At 39.5% G+C, this 23,739-nt stretch overlaps 2 protein-coding genes across 6 annotated transcripts in view; one reads left to right on the top strand and one right to left on the bottom strand.

The window, feature by feature from the left end:
- Window positions 1–12,224: 12,224 nt before the first annotated feature.
- SNRPF (small nuclear ribonucleoprotein polypeptide F) lies at window positions 12,225–19,295 on the top strand. The gene is made up of 4 exons (XM_021675599.2): window positions 12,225–12,361; window positions 14,305–14,430; window positions 18,454–18,518; window positions 19,128–19,295. Exons 1-4 carry the CDS (start codon window positions 12,359–12,361, stop codon window positions 19,192–19,194), a joined length of 261 nt encoding a protein of 86 aa, XP_021531274.1. The 5' UTR covers window positions 12,225–12,358; the 3' UTR covers window positions 19,195–19,295.
- Window positions 19,296–20,321: 1,026 nt separating this feature from the next.
- The window catches only part of CCDC38 (coiled-coil domain containing 38), a 58,407-nt gene continuing 54,989 nt past the window's right edge, over window positions 20,322–23,739 (bottom strand). For 4 of the 5 annotated variants that reach the window (XM_064376856.1, XM_064376854.1, XM_064376855.1 and 1 more), the window contains 2 exons: window positions 22,872–22,965; window positions 20,322–20,457 (listed from right to left, as the gene is read on the bottom strand). In XM_064376856.1, coding sequence (XP_064232926.1) covers window positions 20,344–20,457; window positions 22,872–22,965 — 208 coding nt within the window. In that variant the 3' untranslated portion in view covers window positions 20,322–20,343. Of the gene's footprint in view, window positions 20,458–22,871; window positions 22,966–23,739 lie in introns of those variants that run through there. The other variant, XM_064376859.1, reaches the window with a different exon arrangement.

Here is a 23,739-nt window from a genome sequence, read left to right as displayed (position 1 = left end):
ACAAATTAATGATGCAGACAACACGTTTTGAAAGCAATCAGGATTCCCTTGCCACAGGAAGAAATCAGACATAAAAGGGCCAGTTCCATAAGAGGGTTAGCTAGATTACAGAGTAAAAGGAAACTGCCAGTTTCATTTCAAATTACAAATTACAAATTTCAAAGTAGGAATTGTTAGACCTAATAAAAGTTTCAAAAGACACATTCATAGATCACAAAGCACTTGGTAAATTTGGCAATAGATAAAATTACAGACTCCAGCACTCTGCTTGCCTCCATAAAAGCAAATAATTCCTTTTTTTTTTTTTTTTTTTAACATGGAATCTTGCTCTTGTCACCCAGGCCGGAGTGCAGTGACACGATTTCGGCTCACTGCAACCTCCACCTCCTGGGTTCAAGCAATTCTCCTGACTCAGCCTCTCGAATATCTGGGATTACAGGTACCCACCACCACCCCAGTTAATTTTTGTATTTTTTTTTAGTAGAGATGGGGTTTCACCATGTTGGCCAGGCTGGTCTTGAACTCCTGACCTCAGGTGATCCACCTGCCTCAGTCTCACACAGTGCTGGGGTTACAGTGTGAGCCATGACATCCAGCCACTAATTCCATTTGCAATACTCTACTGTTAGTTTATTCCATTCTTTTGAGTAAGAAGGGTGGACAGCCTGATTCCCCTTGTTTTTTTGGCACATATATATTATGTATTTTATATATATATATATATATCGTTTGAATTTATGCAAATTTTTAAAGTCTAAGTTTCTTAATTCAGTTATTCATTAATTTATTCATTCCAGAAATTTGCCATTATGTACCAGGGAACCTATTATGTGCTAGTGAATGACTAGTAGTGGCAACAAAGGAGTTAATGAATAAAATACCTTTTCTCTAAAAGAGAGTATAGTTAGTGCTAAAACAGGTGGTGTCGAGCCCATGTGACAGAACAATTAGTGACCTGGGGCAGTCAGAGAAAGCTTCAGATATGAAGTGCCCATTTGAGCTGGGCCGTGGAGATTAGATGAGGAGGCATTTTTCAGGCAAAGCAAACGGGGTGGGATTTCTAGATGGAGAGAATATTCTGTGTAGGTACGTGGAGTTGGGAGAAAAAGCATGGCCGGCGGCCCAAGGGCCAGCTTTGCGGTTCGTGGGACAGAATGGAAAGAGATGAAGGAGTTTGTTTTAGGCTGCTAGTCATGAGTAACCAGCAAAGGTTGGTGAGCATCCACCTAATATGTCTAGGTCTTCGGTTTGTTTTGAAGAAGAGGAAGTCAGATACCTCTGGCAACAGGGTAATAGATGAGGAAGTAGAATAAGCTTTATTTTTAAAAAATGGGATTCAGTGGAGACATTTAAGGGGTGAAGGAGGCTGGGGGAGACTGTACAGGATACTATGGGGAAAATTCCATGAGGTTTTGTTTTGTTTCCTTTAGTGCTTTGGAAACAGCAAAGTCCCATTTGTACTGATTACCTTTGAAGTGCTTCTGTGGCAAACAGAAATCTTACTCCAAACTCACCACTGCCACCCTGTGGAACCATGGCAAAAAACAGAACAATGTTGAAAGTCAATCTAATTAAGTGCGGATCATCTACTTAAGTGGTTTTCAGCTATTTCATCCATGGACTTCTTTTATTACCTACTCTCCCCTACAGATTAAATCTGATTTACAAAACTCAAAAACATCATTTATTTAACATTTGTTTCCCATTTTAATAATTAGATACATAAATAAATGCCAGTCAGCGCTTCTGACCCATGGTGATCCACCAGTATTTGTATTTTAAGTTGACTCCATTCTAAGCAAAAGCAAAGATGCATGAGGTCTTAGTCTATAGAGGCTTTATCAAAATAAATGTACAATATGTTAATTATTTTTCTTTGTTTGTTTTTGAAAATCATTTGCAAAGCCACACTACCTGTAAACTGATCCAGGTTCAGGGGCCTGTGGGGCCATTGATCTCCAGTGGTTTTCAGGGTAACTGTGCTCCCCAGGAGACATTTGGCAATGTCTGGAGACACCTTTGCTTGTCAAACCTGGGTGGGGTTGGGGCTACTGGCATTTAATAGGTAGAGGCCAGGGATGCTACTAAGCAACCTACTATGCACAGGACAAGTCGCATAATAAGAATTATTATTTGTGGCTGGGCATGGTCAATCATGCCTGTAATCCCAGCACTTTGAGAAGCTGAAGCAGGCAGATTGCTTGAGCTCAGGAGTTGACCAGCCTGAGCAACATGACGAAAACCTGTCTCTACCCAAAATAGAAACAATTAGCTGAGCATAGTGGTACACACCTGTGGTTCCAGCCACTTGAGGGGCAGAGATGGGAGGATCACTTGAGCTCTGAAGGTGAAGGTTGCAGTCAGCTGAGATCGAGCCGTTGCATTCTAGCCTAGGTGAGAGAGTGAGACCCCCAACTCAAAAAAAAGAAACAGAAAAGACAAAAAGAAAAAGAAAGAAAAAAGGATTATTTGGCCCAAAATGTCAATAATTTCAAAGTTGACAACTGCGATCTAGCCCAATCCCTACAATGTATAAAGGAAGTAAGATCCAAAACAGTTAAATGACTTTTTCTTTTATTTAAAAAACTGTTCAAGTTTTAATTAGGCAATACAGTCAAAGGTTCCAAAACTAGATCATTAAAAGCATATATAGGATTTGAACAGACGTTTCTCCAAAGCAGATATACAAATGGCCAATGAGCAAATAAAAAGATTCTCAATATCATTAGCCACTAGAAAAATGCAAATCAAAACCACGAGATACTGCTTTATAACCACTACCATGGCTATAATTAAAACAACAACAAAAATGGAAAATAATAATTGTTGGTGAGAACGTGGAGAAATTGGAACCTCCATACATTGCTGATGGGAATATAAAATGGCGCAGCTGCTGTGGAAAAGTTTTGCAGTTCCTCAAAAAAAGTTTAATGTAAAATTATGATATGACCCAGCAATTCCACACTCCGAGGTATATATCCAAAGAAATTGAAAACGGGTACTTAAATACTTGTACACAAATGTTTCTAGCAGCAAAATTCACAGTAGCCAAAAGGTGGAAACAACCCAAATCCCAAATGTCCATCAACAGGTGCAGGGATAAACAAAATGTGGTATATATGTACAATGGAATAATACTCATACATTGAAATGAATGAAGTACTATTACAAGCTACAACATGGGTGAACCTCAGAGATATTACGCTTAGTGAAAGAAGCAAGATATTAAAGGTCACGTGTTGTATCTATTTATATGAAATATCCAAAACAGGTAAATTTATAGAGATAGAAAGCAGATTGGGAGTTGCCAGGGGTTAGGAGAGAGGAACGATAGGGAGGAACTGCTTAATGACTACAGAGTTTTCTTTTAAAGTTGTGAAAATAGGCTGAGCACAGTGGCTCATGCCTGAAATCCCAGCACTCTGGGAGGCTGAGGCAGGCAGATCACTTGAGGTCGGGACTTCAAGACCAGCCTGGCCAACATGACACAACCCCGTCTGTATTAAAAATACAAAAATTAGCCAGGTGTGTGTGTGGTGGTGCATGCCTGTAATCCCAGTTACTCGCACGGCTGAGGCAGGCGAATCGCTTGAACTCAGGAGGCAGAGGTTGCTGTGAGCCAAGATTGTGTCATTGCACTCCACCCTGGGTGACAGAGCAAGACCCTATCTCAAAACAAACAAATGAAGAAATAAAGTTGTGAAAATGTTTTGAAATTACATAGAGGTGGTGCTTGCAATAACATTGTGAATGTACTAAATGCCACTCAATTGTATACTTTGAAATGGTTAATCTAATATGTGAATTTCATAATTAAAAGTTTTTTAAAAATGCATACAGTGAAAAGTCTCATCATTGTTTGCCTTCAGTGTAGTTCTCACTACACCTATAGGTAACCCATGTTCTTAGTATTTTAGGAACCCTCAGGTATACTTATGCACATACACAGAAATGGCCAGCTTGTTATCCCCTTCCCTCTCTTTTTATGCAGAGGCAGCATATTTTGTAAATTATTCTGTGCCTTGTCTTTTTCAGCAATTTATCTTGGTGATCTTTCTGTGGCCTTGACACTCTTGAACATCACAGCCCACTTTGTTCCTCAATGTGGTTTGCCTGATTCTTCCTGATTTCTAGATTCAGATAACATGGCTTTGGTAAGAATACCACAGAATGCATCTTCTCTTTGCATCTTATCACGTAGCACCTGATTTTGATTTGTCCAATTGCTAATGACAGTTATTTGATCATTGGATTGTAATAAGGGGGTGTCTTCCAGTCACTATAGTGAAGAAGACTGGAATTAGCCAATGTTTGAAGGGACCCTGGTTCCTTTAGTGGGGAGTGGTTTCTGGAAACTAAAACCTGAGCATGAACTATGCTCATTGTTACAGGTTGATTCCTTTGATTAGTGGTGTTGCAACAAATTTCCCTTCAGGCCACTGTCCCCTCCCCTGCATTTCTTCTTCATTCCATTCAGGTCCTGACACGGTGCGCCAGGCCATCCTGCATGGACATCCTCCTCACTTCCTTTAGTTTCTGACACTCCACAGCAGGCCACCCTTTTCCCCCTAGCGTGGACACCCTCTGTAGCCCACTCAGGCTCCAATACTTAATGTCAGGCCAGCCTCTGGGGATGCTTCATCCTACTTGAGCTCCAATGGCTGGTGCTGGGCTGCCCCTCATCACGCATGATCACCATCCTCACCTCCTTAGGCACCAACTTCCCATGTTTGCCCACCCTTCTATGTAGATACCTTCCTCCTCCTGCTCAGGCTCTGACACCCCATGCTGGCTGGGGTCTTAATGTGGTTGCTTTTCTCATTCCATTCGGACCACCGTGACTACCCACATACCCCAGCACAAGTGCCTACTTTGCTCACTCCATCTAATGGTTTTAAAACCATATCTTCAGGAAGGGTAGAGGAACAGCCCTATATTAACTCCTAACATCCACTACCACTCTGGGAGAAAGGAACGATTACCCCCATGTCATGGGAAAATAAGCTTAGTGAAGGCGAGCAGCTTACTCAAATCTCCACTAGTGTTGGGGTGGGGGGAGAATTTAAACTCAGATTTGAATCTGGCCTCTAGAACCAGCATTATTAACTATCATGTTGTCAATCATATAAAACAATCACATAATGTTCTATTAAATATACTATGTTTTCATTATCTTCTGCTACTGAATATACGGCTTTCTTTCTTTGAGACAGAGTCCCGTTCTGTTGCCCAGGCTGGAGTGCAGTGGTGCCATCTCAGCTCACTGCAGCCTCCATCTCCTGGGTTCAAGCGATTCTTGTGCCTCAGCCTCCTGAGTAGCTGGGCTTACAGGCGTCTGCTACCATACTTGGTTAATTTTTGTATTTTTAGTAGAGAGAAGGTTTAGTAGAGATTGGGTTTCACCATGTTGGCCAGGCTGGTCTTGAACTCCTGGCCTCAAGTAATCCACCCACCTCGGCCTCCCAAAGTGCTGGGATTACAAGCATGAACCACTGTGCCTGGCTTATACTGCCTTTTTAATATAACTTAATATATATAAACAAATTGTATGCGTCCACTCAGATTTTCTGTCTCACCTGTCTCCCAGGCCCTTGATTGCTAGCTCCCTCCAGCTCCCTCTGCACTAATTAACGTGGTCTCAGGTCTAGACTAATCTCTTACATCTTGAGTTATTAGGTGAAGTAATTTTCTGGTCCATAAAGGGATTTGTCTCCCCATAAATAAATAAGGTGCAACTTTTACACTGGTTTTACATTTCTTAAACCAAAGCTTTTGGAGATAGTTAGATTTTGATTGATTATAAATGTAGGAGAAGAAACATTTATTGAGCATCGACTATTGACCAGATAGTGTACTGCTTTGCATATATTGTCTCATCTAATGTTCTTCATTTAATGTGAACCCTGTGAGTCAGGAAAGAACCCCAACTTTAGGCAGCAAGGAGTAAATCTGCTCTCTCTCCACAGGTGCCAAAAGGAGACAATGAGACTCAATGGATCAGAACAAGACAGTTTATTACACACAGCAAACAGCAGAAGCATCGTCATAGCTGCATCAGCCTCCCTGCCCCCCAGGTCCCATGAGGTGAAGTGATAGGCTCAGATAGATAGAAGTCAGGAGCACAGTAGATTTCAGCACAGCTGAAGAATCAGAGCCAATGGCCCAGAACTTTTTGAGCAAGCAGCAGTTTAAGCAAGCAGCAAACAAGTAATCCCATGTTAGTTATTAATAGGTCACGTTGACCTACTCACTTGCCTGTGTGCCTACCTACAGAAACTATTCAGTATCAGCAGGCAGATAAACACCACAAATACTGTATCCTAATAGCAGCCTTATAAGATGGGTATTGAGCCGGCATGGTGGTGTACACCTGTAATCCCAGCCACTTGGGAGACTGAGACAGAAGGATTGCTTGAGCCCAGGAGTTTGAGACCAGCCTGGGCAACACAGCTAGACACCACCTCATTAATTTTTTTTTTTTAAAGATGGGTACTTTCATGATCATCCTCTTTATTGATGAGGAGACTAAAGCAGAGATAACCTGCACATGGCAGAGACAGTCTTGGCGCCTAATCACAACCAGGTTTCCTTTGTTGGGGCTCAGAAAATAGTACCCCAAAGCATGATGCTTTGACATACTGATACTTTGTGCTAAAGCAGCAGCCTCGGAACCAAGGCCTCTCTCTGACCTTCTCCCACCCCCCATCTCTTTCCCCTCTTCCTCTCTTGAAGCACAGGAAGAGACTCTTCTCTGAAGTTCCCTTATCTATCTAAAGATCCAGTCCACTGAAGAGGAACACAAATGTCTTCAATTTTGTTACTGAAATTTCATTAACCAAGGAAAATTAAACTCATATCACGGAGGAAGAGACTGAAAATCAAACACCACACCTACAGCCCAAATGAATTTTGTCCCAGACTGTTGTCTGTTGTATGGACCCATTCATCTCTCGTAAAGATCACTTGCTACTCTTCTAAAATGACCTACATCCCGCTTTCCTCTCTCCCCTCTGAATAAGGGTGTATAAACTTCTAGACCTTACTGGGTCTAGAGCTACTAGAATTGGGCATTCACCTTCCTGTGATGCTCCCATGCACGTAAATCAATTATGCTTTGCCTTTTCTCCTTGTAATTGGTCTATTGTCTTAATTTCTCAGACTCAAATATCAAACTTCAAGAGGTGAGAGAGGAGGTTCTTATGCCCCTATGCCTTTGAGGTATGACTGTCTCTCTACTATGGTACAATGGGCTTTGAACCACCAAAAAGACTTGAATGCTAATCTAGGTTCAGTGTTGGTATGATGCAAGGAAGCTCATATATTTTTGAATCTTAACTTCTTCACTAGACAGAATGCCACATCTCTCAGGTTTGACGAAAAATATATAAAAAGCTTCTACCAGACAGAAAGCACTCAAATCTCGGATTTTTCCTCCTTTAAATCTATTCCAGGCCGAGTATGGTGGCTCACACCTGTAATCCCAGCACTTTGGGAGGCGGAGGCAGAGGCGGCTGGATCACCTGAGGTCGAGAGTTCAAGACCAGCCTGACCAACACGGAGAAACCTCGTCTCTACTAAAAATACAAAAGTAGCCAGGCATGGTGGTGCATGCCTGTAATCCCAGCTACTCTGGAGTCTGAGGCAGGAGAATCGCTTGAACCTGGGAGGTGGAGGTTGTGGTGAGCCGAGATCATGCCATTGTACTCCAGCCTGGGCAACAAGAGCGAAACTCTGTCTCGAAAAAGAAAAAAAAAAAAAACCTATTCAGACCATACCTATATATGATTCTGGCCACAAGCAGAAAAAAATAAAATGTTGGAATTATGAGAATAAACAAAATAAAAGGAAGAGCTGATCAACTTCAAAAGTAACTCCCTAAATGCTATCCCTCTTTATCCTGCATTAATGTTTGTATTTCTGTATATTTGTGTATTTGTACTCTACTTAAACACATTTTTGGGATTGGCGGCATTGTATAAAGGAAAAGCCTTAGGCTTTGGAGCCATGTTACCTTCCACATGGCTTTCAACAAAAATATATAATCTCTCTGAAGCTGTCTCCTCATCTCTAAAATGGGGGTGATAATAATACCTACCTTGAAATACTTTGACAATTTAGACAAATTACATAATAAAATATCCTAGCATAACATGAAAGGCATTCAATACATATTGGTCCCCTTATTCTCCAAGAGGTTTTAAAGTTCCACAAGGGCAGACATCACACATTCATTTTATTCACCTCTGTAAATATTTTTAAATCATTTGACAAATTCCTTTTTAGATGGTTGCATACCACTGGAATTTTTGAGCTATAGGAGAAGTAATGGTAGAACTCACCAAACTGTTATGTCCTCAAAATGTATTCTATCTCATCTTCGAAAAACATAAAGCCTGTTATTTCTCCCATATTTGAACCAATTATTCTGATGGATATTCTGTAGAGCTATATGCCAACGTGGCAATATATATATTTGCTTTCTAAATAGTAAATTCTAATAGTAATGCTTTTTAACCTAAGAATTGTATTTCTAAGAATTTATGGTAAAGAATAAAAAACACACTCGCAGATTCATGTACAAGTATATTCAGTGCACTCTGTTTATAACAGGAGGGAAAATGGAAATAATAAAATAATACATTATCACAGATGCAAAATACAAAGTATAATGACAACATGAAGCCACATTTTAGTAATACATTTAATTATGTGAGAATTCGCTCAATATAAAGTGAAGAAAACAAGTTACAAAGCTGTATGTAGGTTGGGTGCAGTGGCTCATGCCTGTAATCCTAGCACTTTGGTAGGCTGAGGTGGGTGGATTGCCTGAGCTCAGGAGTTCAAGGTCAGCCTGGGCAAAGTGGTAAGACCCATGCCTACTTAAAAAAATATAGCAAAAAATTAGCTGGACGTGATGGTGCATGCCTACACTCCCAGCTACTAGGAAGGGTGAGACACTATATATAGATCTCTTGTAAAAAAAAAAAAGTGCATATGTTACAATAAAAGTTAACAGTCGTTTTCTTTGATTGATGCGATTACTAGTGATTTTAGGTTTATTGTTTAGAACTTTCTATATTTTCTAAAATTTCATATAATTAGAAAAATATCAATGACTTATGCCCACTTAATTTTAATAAGGTATTTAAGATTAAAATTTAATATAGGCCAAGTATGGTGGTTCACACCTGTAATCGCAGCACTTTGGGAGGCCAAGGTGGGTGCACAGCTGGAGCCCAGGAGTTTGAGACCAGCCTGGACAACATAGCAGGACCCATTGCTACAAAAAAAAAAAAATTTAAAAATTAGCTGCACGTGGTGGCATATGCTTGTGGTCCCAGCTATTTGGGAGGCTGAGGTGGGAGGATCTCTTGAGCCCAAGAGGTCAAGGCTGCAGTGAGCTAAGATCACACCTCTGCACCCCAGCCTGCGTGACAAGTCGGATCCTGTCTCAAAAAAAAAAAAAAAAAAAAACATGAAGAGAAAACCCAACCTTAAATACACTATCTTTACATAGTATGTTTATTGTAGTATTTTGTTTCACTTCACCGAGAAAACAGCTAAAGATAAAAGGCTTCTAAAGTACATATTGAGTCTTTGAAAAGTAGCTTTATTAAGTAGAAAAAGCAGTTTTGAAACCCAGGTATGTGGCCCTGAGCAAGTTAGGAGGCAGAAGAATAGGGGCTGGAGGCAGGGAACCTAAGGCCCATTCATGCTGACTGGGTATCAGACGCTACTGCCATTTCAACCCCCCTTTTTTCTGCATGGCAGTTGAAAAAAATGAAAGTACCTCTTATTGGTCTCCTCCCACAACCAGTCAGACTGGTCGTGGGCCTACTCTTCATTCTGATTGGTCCCTTCCTGCAACCAATCAGACTAGTTGTGGGCCAATGGATAACCCCTAGAGGGTATTTAAACCCCAGAAAATTCTGTAACCAATGCTCCTGAGCAGCTTGCACTAGGCAGTGCTCACCCCCCGGAGTGTACTTTTATTTAAAATAAATCTCTGCTTTCGCTGCCTTGCTTTGTTTGTGCGTTTTGTCCAATTCTTTGTTCAAAACGCCAAGAACCCAGACAGCTACCCTCAACCAGTTAACAGTTACCTGCTGGGCCTGCTTCCTCATCTCTAAAACGGGGCTGTCACCCCGAATCCGACGGTGTGGTAGGATTTCCACAATTGTTGAAAGATCCTGACACATAGTAGCAACCCGAAGTCTATACAAAGACTTAACATATATGAAACAACAGGCAAACTAAAGGAGAAATCCACTGAAGTTTAGGGTGAATATATTCTAATAACTTGTTTGGTAAAAACTACACTGAAAATCACTGTCTTGTCAGTGTTCAACATTTATGTGAACAATAATATTTAATGTCTACTGAGCCTTTACAAGGACAAGTCCTGTTTTACAACCACGCTGAGATGGTTCCGTTTTTGAAGCTGCATTCCTGCCCAGGAAACAATGGCCCTCGGGGCTTCAGACACTGCTCAACACCGGCCGTGCCTGATAGAGGCAAGTTCGAATGCAGTCCCTCTCCAAAGTCTTACCCACTGCTGCACAATGCCTCAATACCAAACATTTCATCCTCAATTCCAAATCCATCTCTTCAGGGCCGCAAAAAAGCCGTACTTCCCAAAGGGCGAGTTCTCCAAAAACTGCATTTAGCATTTCAGATCCGAGTGAGTTAATCTCACTAGGATTACGGGAAAAACTAGTGAAATTCAGATAGCACCATTAACATCGAAAGTTTTAATCCATGATAGCGGAAATACTGCTTACGCCCTTAGGTAATTTCAAATGCACATAAGAAGGCCGAGCGGGTCTCTGCTGGTGATGCAAAAGAAAGGTGAGCAAACTTAATCAATTATGGCTTTCAAATTTTAGTTAATGGAGGAAATAGCAAGTTTCCACTTGTCATAATTACAGGCATCACTATCATTGTATCATTATTCTAGCACTAATGAAAGACCTCAAGAACATATAAAGCAGCAGTAAAGGGTGCTAAGAAATGACAGTGTGGTAACGTCAACTTGCCCAAGGTTACATCCGGGGACTCAGGGTTCAAACCAGGCCTGTCTGGCTCTAGAACAATTGTTCTCTGCTACCTCCAAATCCTGTGTATGTGTTTTCACTAAACTATTTTGTTGTTTATAGATCTGAATTGGAAGATGTTCAGTACCCTGAATTTAGCAACTAACTGATATAAAGGTATCTCTTACAGAAATCTCAAACTAATTCTTTATTCCTTTCAGGAAGAAGAGTCTTAAGAATATGCATTATAAAACATGTTTCAATAAAGTTATTTAAAAAAAAAAGGAAGGTGGGAGGTGGCGGGGGGTGGGGGGGGCATGACACCATATCCTAGACGCAACCTGGCATCCTTTGAAAGAAATTCTGAGGCCTGGCGCGGTGGCTCAAGCCTGTAATCCCAGCACTTTGGGAGGCAGAGGCGGGTGGATCACGAGGTCAAGAGATCGAGACCATCCTGGTCAACATGGTGAAACCCCGTCTCTACTAAAAATATAAAAAATTAGCTGGGCGTGGTGGCGCGTGCCTGTAATCCCAGCTACTCATGAGGCTGAGGCAGGAGAATTGCCTGAACCCAGGAGGCGGAGGTTGCAGTGAGCCGAGATCGCACCATTGCACTCCAGCCTGGGTAACAAGAGCGAAACTCCGTCTCAAAAAAAAAAAAAAGAAATTCTGTCCCCTACTCCCTTCGGTGCGATTCGCAGTCCCTAATCTAGTCTGGCTACCCCACACTCCCGATTCCTTTAAAAGGGATTGAAATGGATGTTGCATTAAAGAAAACCCTCCAGTAGAAAGGGCCTGTGGCGGAGGCTCCCCCAAATCATGGAACCTGTTGGAAGAGTGAGAAAGGAACTCTGGGACTTCGAACTTATTCTCACGGGTGTAAAAGGACAAAATCCCCATTAGCCAAGCTGGGGAGAAGTCACATCCGTCCGATCTAAAGGGCACACAGCCTCTCCCCGACCGTCCCTAGGGGAGGGGCAGCACATTTAGAAACACCGGCCGGCCTCTAGTCCTTGGCTACCTCGCGGCGACCCTCAGAGCGGGTTTCCCAAGGCCCAAGCGCCTCCGGCAAGGCGCAAGCCTACATCACTGCTGGTTGTCAGGAGATACTGCCCAGCCACCTCCTCCAATCAGCACGCATCTCTTTGCGTCCAATCACAGAGGCCAGAAGGGCCGTGGTGGGAGGTGAAAGGTCATACTCTTGTTTGGCGGCCATTTCTCTTGAAGCTCGGCGGTTCGGGATTTGGAGTATCTGCTGTAGTCACGAGGGACGAGCGGCGGCTTGGTTGGGAGCGAGTAGCCTGCAGCATTCGCCCGTGGTTACGATGGTAAGGAGAAAGAGAACGGCGGGAGAAGCGGGGAGAAAGAGGAGGGAGACCAGTCTCGCGGGGCCTGATGGTTGTTTCGCGCGTTTCCCATTCATCCGCGTGAGGCGCCGCGCACCCGGTCGCCAGCTCCTTACACGGTGCTCTTGGGGTTTCTGAGGCGCGTGCTCCTCCCGTTGCCTTTCTTTTCCTGAGAGTGCCCGTGCTGCCTCCTCTTTGTTTGAATCCGAGCCTGGGGTGTTTTTGGTTGGGGCTTCAGGGTCGGCGTAAAACAGAGTTTGCACTTCTCACTTACCACTCTCCAAAATTCACTTTAATTCCATGAAAGTAATGATACAGCCATGCCCTAGATTAACTCAGTCGTGTGAGGAAGACAGACGTTAGTGAGAAAACAACAAATATGCAATTGCAAATAACAAGTGCCAAGAAACATGTAGACCGGAGGCTGTGATGTGCACGTTAGACATTAGAGGCTTAGTCAGAGATGGCCTCCCTAGGAGGTGGAATTTAACCAGAGACCTAAGTATCCTGAAATACCACTCTTTAAAGAGCAGGAGGAGTGTACCGAGCACAGGGAATAGGAGCGTAAGACCTGCAGCCGGAAAGAAAGCTTGGTCAGTTGGATAAATTGACAGAAAGGTACAGCCACTTGCAAGAATAGTGACTTCTAATTCAATTAGAAGCCATTGAATCATTTTAAGCAGACATATGACATAATTTGCTGTGCACTTTGAAAAATAACAGTTGCCGTGGTGGATAATAAATTGGAGAATGTAAACTGGAGACTCATTAGGTTATTGGAGTAACACCATGCCAAGATCACTCCCAATATGCTTATCTTAGTTTAGTAGCCAAGTTTCTTAGTTCTGTTCTTTCTTTGGAGAGTGAGCAGATGAGGGCCCAAAAAAGTCTGAATTCACTGGAGATGCTAATGGTTTGTTGAATAAACAAACATTAAGTGATTGCTGTAAAGTCAGATAGGACCTAGCCCTACCTTCCACAGTTAAAGACTGTCAAGCGTGATCTGCCTTCCGCTTCCTTCTGCAGTCTTATATTAGGGGCTTTGACTGACAATGCTGAATTGTTTGTATGTCCCCAAAATCATCTTGTTCTCTTCCCTCCTTTTACGTAAGTTGCTACCCTTGCCTGGAACAGCATTTCCCGCCCCCCTCCGCGCTCTGGAAATAAACTCTTATCCTTTAAAACTGAGGTATTACTTAAGGCAACCTTTTCTTTTTTCTGTGGATTGCTTTGGTACCCTTGTGCCTAGCATATCTCCTCTTACTACATTGCAGTATGAAATATAATTATTTGTATGTGAGGAGCTCCCCTCCCCATCTCCAGCTTCTTGACAGGGACTGTTATTTGTTTGTTTATTTTTAAGAGACAAAGTGTTGCTGTTGCCCAGGCTGGAGTGCAGTGGCTTGATCATAGCTCACTGCAGCCTTGAACTCCTGGGTTCAAGCAGTCCCCCCGCCTTATCCTCCCTAGTAGCTGGGACTACAAGTGTGTACCATCACACCTGACTATTTTTGGTAGGGATGTGGGGGGGGGGGTCTCCCTATGTTGCCTGGGCTGGTCTTGAACTCCTGGCTTCAGGTGATTTCCCTGCCTTGGCCTTCCAGAGTGCTGGAATTACAGACACGTGCCTGGCCCGCATTTTTTTTTTTTTAGTGCCTTTATCTTTGTTTCTTTCAAGCTCAGAACAGTGAGTGATGTAGGTAGTCAGTGTATCTTAAGTGAATAGTGAGTATTTTGTTTTGATGGGTTAAAGGTGAAACTGGCTAACGGGATATTTAAATTTCCCTGGTACTCATCTTCAACAAATAAAAGTGAAAATTGTGTTTTCTTCATTTGCACACCAGAAAATATTGGTGATTTGGCAGAAGGGATTTGGTGGTGGGAGGAAAAAGAATTAATTGGATCCTTTTTTGTTCTTTGTGCAGAGTTTACCCCTCAATCCCAAACCTTTCCTCAATGGACTAACAGGAAAGCCAGTGATGGTGAAACTTAAGTGGGGAATGGAGTACAAGGGCTACCTGGTATCTGTAGATGGCTACATGAACATGCAGGTAAGCTATAAAGGTCATAACATTGCATTGATTTTGCTTCACCTTATTCCTCAAAGGTTTATTCTGACTGAGAATACATACAATTAAATTGACAAATATATGGCAGAATTCAAAAATAAAATCAAGGCCAGAGAGGATACCGTGACATACTAGGTACAAGACATGGGCTTAAACCGGAATTCAGCCACAGATTTTATTCCTAGGAGTTAAAGTAAGAAGAGCTCAGACATTTGATTCATAATAATACCATAAGGGAAACACACTACTTTGCTGGAGAAAACAAAACTTTTCCTATCATTTAGCCCTGAAAGAAAGTTTTCAAGTGAAATTTTTGAGTCTTTTAATGAATGCTAAAGGTACAACACCAAAGCTATTGAGGAAATTCATTCCTTCAAGGGAAAGAGAGATCTGCCAAAGGAATTGAACTGACTGTATGTCTGTTAAATGAGTTTCTGTAAATGATTCAGCCATGTGTTTTGGTGGGGTTTTTTGTAATTAATTTCCTCTTATTGTGGTCAAACATACATTAAAATGTTGCCATTCTGACCATTTTTAAATGTGTAATTCAGTGGCATTAAGTACCTTCACATTGTTCTGCAACCATCACCACTATCCATTTCCAGAACTTTTTTTAATCATCCCAAAGTGAAATTTTTTGCCCATTAAACAATAATTTTCCATTCCTTTCTCTACCTAACTAACCCCTGGTAATCACTATTCTACATGTCTATGAATTGAACTGTGCATAATACCTCATATAAGTGGAATCGTATATTTATCCTTTTGTGTCTGGCTTGTTTCACTTAGCATAGTGTTATTCAGGGTTCATCCATGTTGTAGCATGTGTTAGAATTTCATTCCTTTTTTAATTGAATAATATTTCATTGTATGGATATACCACCTTCTGTTCCATTTGCCTCTTGGTGGACGCTGGTTTGCTTCCCTCTTTGGACTGTAGTAAATAATGCTCTTGTGAAGATGATTGTACAAATATCTGTTCGAGTCCCTGCTTTCAGCTCTTTGGGGTATATACCCAGAAGTGGAATTACTGGATTACTGGTAATTTTATGTTTAATTTTTTAAGGAGGCTAAGCATGGTGGCTCATGCCTATAATTCCAGCACTTTGGGAGGCTGAGGCGGTGGATTGCTTGAGCCCAGGAGTTTGAAATCAACCTGGGCAACATAGCGAAACTGCATCTCTCCAAAAAAATACAAAAATTAGCTAGGCATGGTGGTGTGGTCACCTGTATTCCTAGCTACTCAGGAGGCTGAGGTGGGAGGATCAACTGAGCCTGGGGAGGCTGAAGCTGTAATGAGCCGTGATCACACCACTGCACTCTAGGCTGGATGACAGAATAAGACCCTGTCTCAAAAAAAATTTTTTTTTCTGTCACACTATTTTCCACAGCAGCTACGTGGTTTTACATACCCACCAGCAATACACAAGGGTTCCAATTTCTCCACATCCTCACCAACCCTTGTAATTTTCTATGGGTGTTTATAAAATAGTTAACCTAATGGGTGTGAAATGGTATCTTACTGTGGTTTGGATTTGCATTTTCCTAATGACTAATAATGAGCACCTTTTCATGTGTTTATTGGACATTTGTTTATCTTTGGAGAAATGCCTGTTTATGTCTTTTGCACATTTAAAAAATTAGTTGTTTGGGTTTTTTGTTGTTTTTTAATAGTAGTAGTTTCCAGACAGGTTTTTAAAGGCTATCAAGACAGTTGGTCAATCCAATCATGAATCCTAGGATTCCATACTTGAAAGAAGAGTACTAAAAGGAGTACTTAAGTAGGCAGAGAACTATGATTTTCCTTAACTTAAGCATTTACCACCTAAGCACAGGACACTAAGGTCCCCAAAGCATAGTTTGGGTTTGGAAAATTCCCTAAAACAGGAATCATTTACCAAGACCATGGAAAAATCTGGGACGTAAATGAATTGTGATGAAAATATTCTAGAATTAGTGGTGATAGTTGCACAGCTTTTTGAATATACCAAAAACCACTGAATTGTACACTTTAAAAGAGTGGATTTTATGCTATGGAAATTAACATCTCAATAATAAAAGAATGACCACTTAATATTTGTTTTAGAATCAATATAGCTTGCTAGTGAGCCTGCTAGAATTACAAAATGTCTGGGTAACCAACCACTTTGAGTAGTCAACCATATTGATACCAGCATTTGAATTTGTTCACTTAGCAAATATTTATTGATTGCCATTATGTGACTGGCACTATGAATATAGCATTGAACAAAGCAAAGTCCCTGCCCTCCAGAGTTTACGTTTTAGTAGTGGGAGGTGGTAATATAATGTGTTAACCGGTGTGATAGATGCCATCCATGAAGAAAAAGGGGATAGACAGTATGTGCAATATTATATAGGACAACCTCTCTGAGGAAACAAATTCTGGAAGATACCAGAATTAGTGTACAACTCAGGTGAGTGTCTGGGGAAAAGCATCCCAGTTTGAGGGAACAGCAAGTACAAAGGCCCTGTGGTGGAAGCATGCTGGATATGTTCAAGGCATAGCAGGAAGGCCAGAGCAGATTGAGTTAAGGGAAGAATGATAGAAAGTTAGGCTGGAATGGTGGACATAGAGAGCCCGTTGAGTGATGGTGAAGACTGAATTTAATACATGGTAGAAAGTATTTGGAGCATTATTGTTTAGAAACCAGTTAAATGTTGTAATTACCTTTTACAGAAAATTAATTGCTCTTAATATTATTTCTTATAGCTGTTACATACAAACTAATTGTCTCAACAACCTCATACATTTCAGACAAAACTGTATCATCTGGATAATGTAGATTACTTTTTGTTTTCTGTAAGAGAGGGAGTAACAGTAGTAGTAGTGTTCATTAACATGTTTTTCATGCTTTATGTTACATCCTAATTTAATCCTTATTGTTAAGCCCTATTTTTCTTTTCCTTTTCCACATGCTTAGTTGTGAAGGAAACATCCCTCTCCCTTTGCTCCTCTTGGTTCCATCTCTGAGTCCCAGGTGGCATTGATTGTGATTTTTTTTTTTTAATTATAAGTAAAGCTTATTACCTATATATGTAGAAGGAAAGCTAAACATTTTGATATAAAATTAGAAATAATAGAGTTCAACAAAATAACTGGAAAGGTCAAACTTAACTATTTAACTTTCTCTTAAGAACTTTTCCCCTGTTTATTAGTACAAAATTTTAAAAAAATTCTTATTCATTGGCCAGATGTGGTGGCTCATACCTATAATCCCAGTACTTTGGGAGGCCAAGGCGGGAGGATCACTTGAGGGCAGAAGTTCAAGACCAGCTTGGGCAATATAGCAAAATTGTTTTGAAGTAGCCAGGCTTGTTGGCACATGCTCTTGGTCCTAGCAACTCAGGAGGTTGATGTGGGAGGAGCCTAGGAGTTTGAGGTTTTGGTCAGCTATGATTGTGCTACTGCATTCCAGCCTGGGCAACAGAGTGAGACCCTGTTTCTTAAAAGGCAGGAAAAGAAGAAAATTCTTACTCAATTACCTGCTTTGGATGTTGACTAATATAAAAGTATTTGGCATGTTAGCCATAGCTTTTGTACACCCATTTGGACACCTCAGTATAATTTATAATGTTTGACTCTGAGAAAACTTAACATTTGGTGCTTTAGAATGAATTTTCAGAAAACTTTTTAATCACAATTTATTCATAAATTAGAGACTGCCTGCTTCTACACAGTTTTGATATCTGAAATATTACATAACCTGGGAGATTCAGAAACTTAATGTTGAAACAAGCTTTATTATATATTTGTTGTACATCCATGAATGTTAATTTTACTTAAGGTTTATATGAAACCAAAAGTCCTAGAGTAGTAATAGCTCATCTTCTGTTTATTAATTATAGATAAATTTGTTGTTGGTATAGATAAAAAAGTTGTTGGTATAGAAAGGTCTCAGTTAATAAGTTCTCTCACCAGTATTAGCTGTATTGTAATATTTTCCTCCTGTGTGATTATACTAATATATTTCTTTTTATTGAAAGCTTGCAAATACAGAAGAATACATAGATGGAGCATTGTCTGGACATCTGGGTGAAGTTTTGATAAGGTAAAAAACAGCAGTGGTATATGTAAGGAGTTACTGGTGAGCATTAGGAATACCTGTTTTAAATATATTAGTGCCTGAAGTTAGGAGTTACTTATTTTAAAAAAATCACTATTAACTTATAATACTTTACAATTAGACCTCAGAAGTCTTTGAAATTGTTAAACTTGTCAAAGGTAAGTTTTAAAATGTTTTAGAACTGGTCAAAAGATTTTTCTAGTGTTGATGTTAAATTTTCCAGCTCTTAGCTATAACCTTTTTCAGTGGCCTTCGTTGGAGGCACTTAGTTTTGAATTTGAGTTGGATCTGGCTGTTTGTAAGAATTTTTGTTATATTCATTTTCTGTACTAGCTTCAAAGCTCCAAATTCTGATAATTATTTCCCTTGGAAAATTAGAAAGATGTCATTTTATAACAACCATATGGTGGAAAATCAGTGCCATGTGCTTTTCAACATATCTATGTAAAACGTTTTTTAAAAACAAATATATATTTTTTGAAGACAGGAATATTATAAATATAGCATTGAGTATTTTCATAATAAAAAATATAGTAATTCAGATCATACACGGTTTCTGGTTGGAACAACAAAATGGATTTTTTCTATTTACAGGTGTAATAATGTCCTTTATATCAGAGGTGTGGAAGAAGAGGAAGAAGATGGGGAAATGAGAGAATAGCATATTTTGTGGGGGATTTTTTTTTTTTCCTGACCCCAGCCCCCGGGATTTTTTTATATATATATATATTTCTAGACAATAAAGATTTGTTTGTTCTTCAACTTGGCTTGTGAACTATTTGTATTCAGATATTTACAAGCAAAGCTCAAATGCTGAACCAATTGGGAAAGATTACTCACAAAACTAATGCTTTAAAAGTCACCGAATTTTATTTAAGTTGCTCTTCTTTTGTAAGCTTGATACTCTTTTTTTTCCTATAAAGGATAGTTATTTATATGCTTTAGATATTTTTATGAATGTGAATTTCAGACCTTTTCTTGTAAAATTATATATTAGCTCAGATCTTTTAAATGCAACTTTTTCTTTTAAAGTTATTTTTGAGCCACTTTTAACATATATAAAATTAAACATGTTTTTGGTATTAATAATATACTGTCTTATTTTGCTTAGTAAAATTACATGTTACTTCTGTTTCAGTATAAGCTAAATGCACATATTGTAGCTAAAATTGAAACATCTAAAAATTAAAATGATTGTGCAGACAAGGCACAGCAGAAATTGGGCTGACATTTAGGCTGAAGGCATATGGTTTGTTTACTAAGGAGAAAAAAGTTCTCTGAACAAAATGTAATGTGAAATAAAAACCAGTCTCACAGATGTTCTGATACCATAACCTTGAGGTTAAGTTTTAAGCCCCTCAAAACCCTTCAGATATTTTAGGGTTGTACGTTGTTAAAATGTATATTCCATAGTAATAACAGTATGCTGTGAACTTCTCTACAGATGGGTTGAGAAAATATATCATTTAAATAATCATGTTGTAAGAGAATGGCCATTATTATACTTCAGTGGTCATTTACCATACAGTTTTATCAATAAACTATCTTTTATGTATATCCCCAAGTGGGACAACTCAAAGTATAGATAAAAATGTTTAGCTATATGGAAGAATACTTATGATATGAATACTTAAAGGCTTCAACAAAAGAAAATAACTTATTTCTAATCCTATAGCCCTTAGAATAAGGGCCTATCTTTCTCAAATTGATTAGGCCTGGTACATGGGGCAGAATATTGCCATTAGTGAAAGCCAAAATTTACAAAATACACCTAAGACATTCTGGTAATAAAATGTGTTACTGCTTTTATTCAAGTAAAAAAATATTCCTCCTCTTGTGATTTTGTTTTTGTCTCATTGACTAAAGGTAGCTGCTGTTTGTTACCAGATGGAGGTTTTGAATGATACACAAGTCGTCTTCCCAACTGAAACAAAAGAAAAACAAAATACTTAATATTTTTGAGCATAGCCATTTTCTTTTGAAGTTTGTGCAATACCAATATTAACTTGATTTTTACAAGGAATAATATCGTTTGAAATATTAACTAATCACAGTTAAAAGGGACTCATAACCTAACAGATGTCTAACATGCTAGGCAAAGTTGAACAGCAAATTGGACACCGACAAGTATGCCAAAGGAACAGCAGTTAGATTTTATTGGGAAGTGGAAAAACTTAGGTAAAGTCATCAAATAGTATGTGGTTCAAATGTGGTCAACTTAGAAAAGCGCCATGTTGAAGGCCACCATTTTATTTCTCAGTAAGTGCCATAGCCAGTTTTTCCTCCATGGTTGGAAGAGATAGCTTTCTCCTGTTGAGCACCTGACTAGCATTTAGAAATCTTGTTAAATAAAAAGTTCAGAAAACCATGTACCATCTTGAACACTGGTTGGCTTCTGGAGGTGTTACCAACAGAAGAGGCTTTGGGAAATCCCCCTGGTTCATACCTATTCATTCTCTCTAGGGCATATACTCAAGTATATTACTACTTATTTTTCTTTTACTTTTGGGATTCTCTCCCCTACTTTTTGTTTCTGTTTTGTTTTTATAGCTGAATTTGTATAAATTAAATGTGTAAGTGGGGAAACTACCATAATTCTATGAGATTTGATGGGACATCGCCACTGTGTTCAAAAGGCACTATTGCTATTTTAGGACAATTCTCATGTGAGATTGTCCCCTGCATTGCAGGCCCAAGGGAAGCTAAATAACAATGGCACTCTTTGCTATCGCTGTAACAAAAATGTCCTTGGAGGACTGAATTCCTTTTGCATATCAGAATTTTTAACTCAGAGATCTTTGGTCACATTTGTTATTAATACTGTTTGAGAAAATTACCATGATGAATTATCCTAACTGGGTCAGCTTCTATTAGAGGTCTTTGTGTGTTGTTGATTTGTCAGATAACCATGTTTTCCCCAGTTTTTTCCATTTTTAGTTTTTACGCATATTTTTAGTCTGTTAATTCACTATACATCAAGTATCCATGATGTGCCAGGTATTAGGGATACAAACGTCATAAAACTCATGGTCTAAAAGGAAAGGTGAATATATTAAAAAAAAAATTTCAATTTGGTGGGTTTACTAAATCGTGCATGTGGAAGGGTGATGAATGGTTAATTCTTGGGAGGGGAGGACAGGTGAGGAAAGTCTTCATGGAAAGAATTGAACTAGATAAATACACTTTTTAAGATGAAGTATTGCCGGGCGTGGTGGCTCACGCCTGTAATCCAAGCACTTTGGAGGCCAAGGCGAGCGGATCACCTGAGGTCAGGAGTTCAAAACCAGCCTGACCAACATGGTGAAACCCCATCTTAAAAAAAAAAAAAAAAAAAAAAAGATGAAGTATTTATTTCAATAAAATATTTTGAAGTAATCACTTTTTTGGCATGGCACCTATTAACCATTTCCATACTTCAGAAATTTTTTTAAGTTCTTACCTCAAGAAGTTGGTTGTAAGGCACACAGTAAGCATTCATTATGTGTTAGCTATTACTGTGGTAAGAGTCAGCATCCACAATAGCTTTGCAGATAACTTTGTCTTTCTGGAATATATTTCAGACCCTATCCCAGAGGAGGGAAAGAGTGGCATATAGAAACAAAAGGCGCTCCTTATCCCTGTGTAGAAGTGACGGACCACATTTACGTGACTACCTAATCCTAAACTTCTCATTGGACAGATAGTCTTGCAAAATAAAGAACTTTGGCTTCTGGTCCTGATTCTGCTGTTAAGTCAGAAGTGACGCTGGGTAAATCATTTTAACTCCAACTGTCAATCTCATCATCTTTACAATGTGGGGATTATTTACAGTCCCACAGTTACATGCAATTCTCTGGGTTCACTATCTCCAAAACATTGCTGAGTGAAAGAAGCCAAGTTCCTAGCTATCATTAGTAAGAAAAAGAATATGTACATAAATACATACTTGTGTATGTATATTTCCAGAGGGATGCAAATGAACCTGTTAACAGTGGTTGCCTCCAGAAAGGGGAACTGAGGAAGAGAGACTTTTCACTGAATATTTGTATCTTTTGAACTTTGAACCATATGCTGTTATAATCTATTCCAAAAAAAAAAAATTATCTGATTTTAATGAACCTAGGGCTATGAAAAAAAGGAAAGAGGCTTTTACTAAAAAGTGGGTCTGAGAACTGTAGAGCCACTAATTTGAATTATTCTAAAAGTAACAAGGAACCAGAGAGAGACTAATTGAAGCTGTGAGCAAGAAAGATTATCGTTCTGAAGTTCAACCTGAGTAAGTTAGATGAATAAGGTATTTTTGTACCAAAGAGGCACTCACATATTGATGTGGCTGGATCTATTAATAGCAAAACAAACCTTTTTCTTTGGTTGTGCTACTGCTTTTTCCAGAGCAGCTTTTAGCCTTTCCTCTTGGTGTCTTTGTTTTTCTCTCATTTTCTCATCATGAAACCTGTCACAAGAAGGGTGAAACATTCTCGTAACTCCAAATTACATTAAGTATGAAAAGGACATTACTATTTGATAATGAGCTATGTAAATAGAAGACCTCCTTTAAAGTTAAATGAAAAGGACACTTCATCTTTACTCATAACAATAGCTTTTGAATATTCAGGTAAATCTCGACAACAAATACTATTTTGAAATGGGAAGAAATTTCATCATTTTGGAAGACATAAAATATACCCAGATCTTGGTCTAACTTTTTTTTCTTTCTGAGACAGTCTCACTCTGTGCTGGAGTGCAGTGGCACAATCTTGGCTCACTGTGACCTCTACCTCCTGGGTTCAAGCAATTATCCTGCCTCAGCCTCCCAAGTAGCTGGGATTACAGGTGCATGCCACCACACCTGACTAATTTTTGTATTTTTAGTAGAGATGGGGGTGTCATCATGTTGGTCAGGCTGGTCTCGAACTCCTGACCTTGTGATCTGCCTTCCTTGGCCTCCCAAACATTTCAGCACTTTATAGCTTGTATAATAGCTACTTGAATTAACTTTCAGCTACTTTTCCCTCTTTTTAAACCTTTTAATTGAAGTGTCACACACAGAAAAGTATACAAATGCATAGCTCAGTGAGCTACCACAAAAGTATACCTTCCAGTTAATCTTTTTGAATAATATCCTCAAATTATGAACAAGGAATGCTATTTGTCATACTCTCTTTAGGGTTGTTTTGAGGGAAAAATTAAATGAGATAATCTGTGTAACTTATTAAGTACAAGGTGG

This window comes from Aotus nancymaae, unplaced genomic scaffold (assembly GCF_030222135.1).
Source record: "Aotus nancymaae isolate 86718 unplaced genomic scaffold, 86718_ANA_hifiasm-v0.15.2.pri h1tg000016l, whole genome shotgun sequence".
NCBI classification, from domain to species: domain Eukaryota; kingdom Metazoa; phylum Chordata; class Mammalia; order Primates; family Aotidae; genus Aotus; species Aotus nancymaae.
Note: the sequence above shows the minus strand (reverse complement) of the source record. Positions and strands in the feature narration are given on the sequence as shown.

Bases quoted from the DNA above. Each gene is read 5' to 3' on its own strand.
- SNRPF (XM_021675599.2), top strand. The intron at 14,431-18,453 runs GTAAGCTATAAA...TTTTATTGAAAG, and splicing joins ATGGCTACATGAACATGCAG to CTTGCAAATACAGAAGAATA. The intron at 18,519-19,127 runs GTAAAAAACAGC...TTCTATTTACAG, and splicing joins CTGGGTGAAGTTTTGATAAG to GTGTAATAATGTCCTTTATA.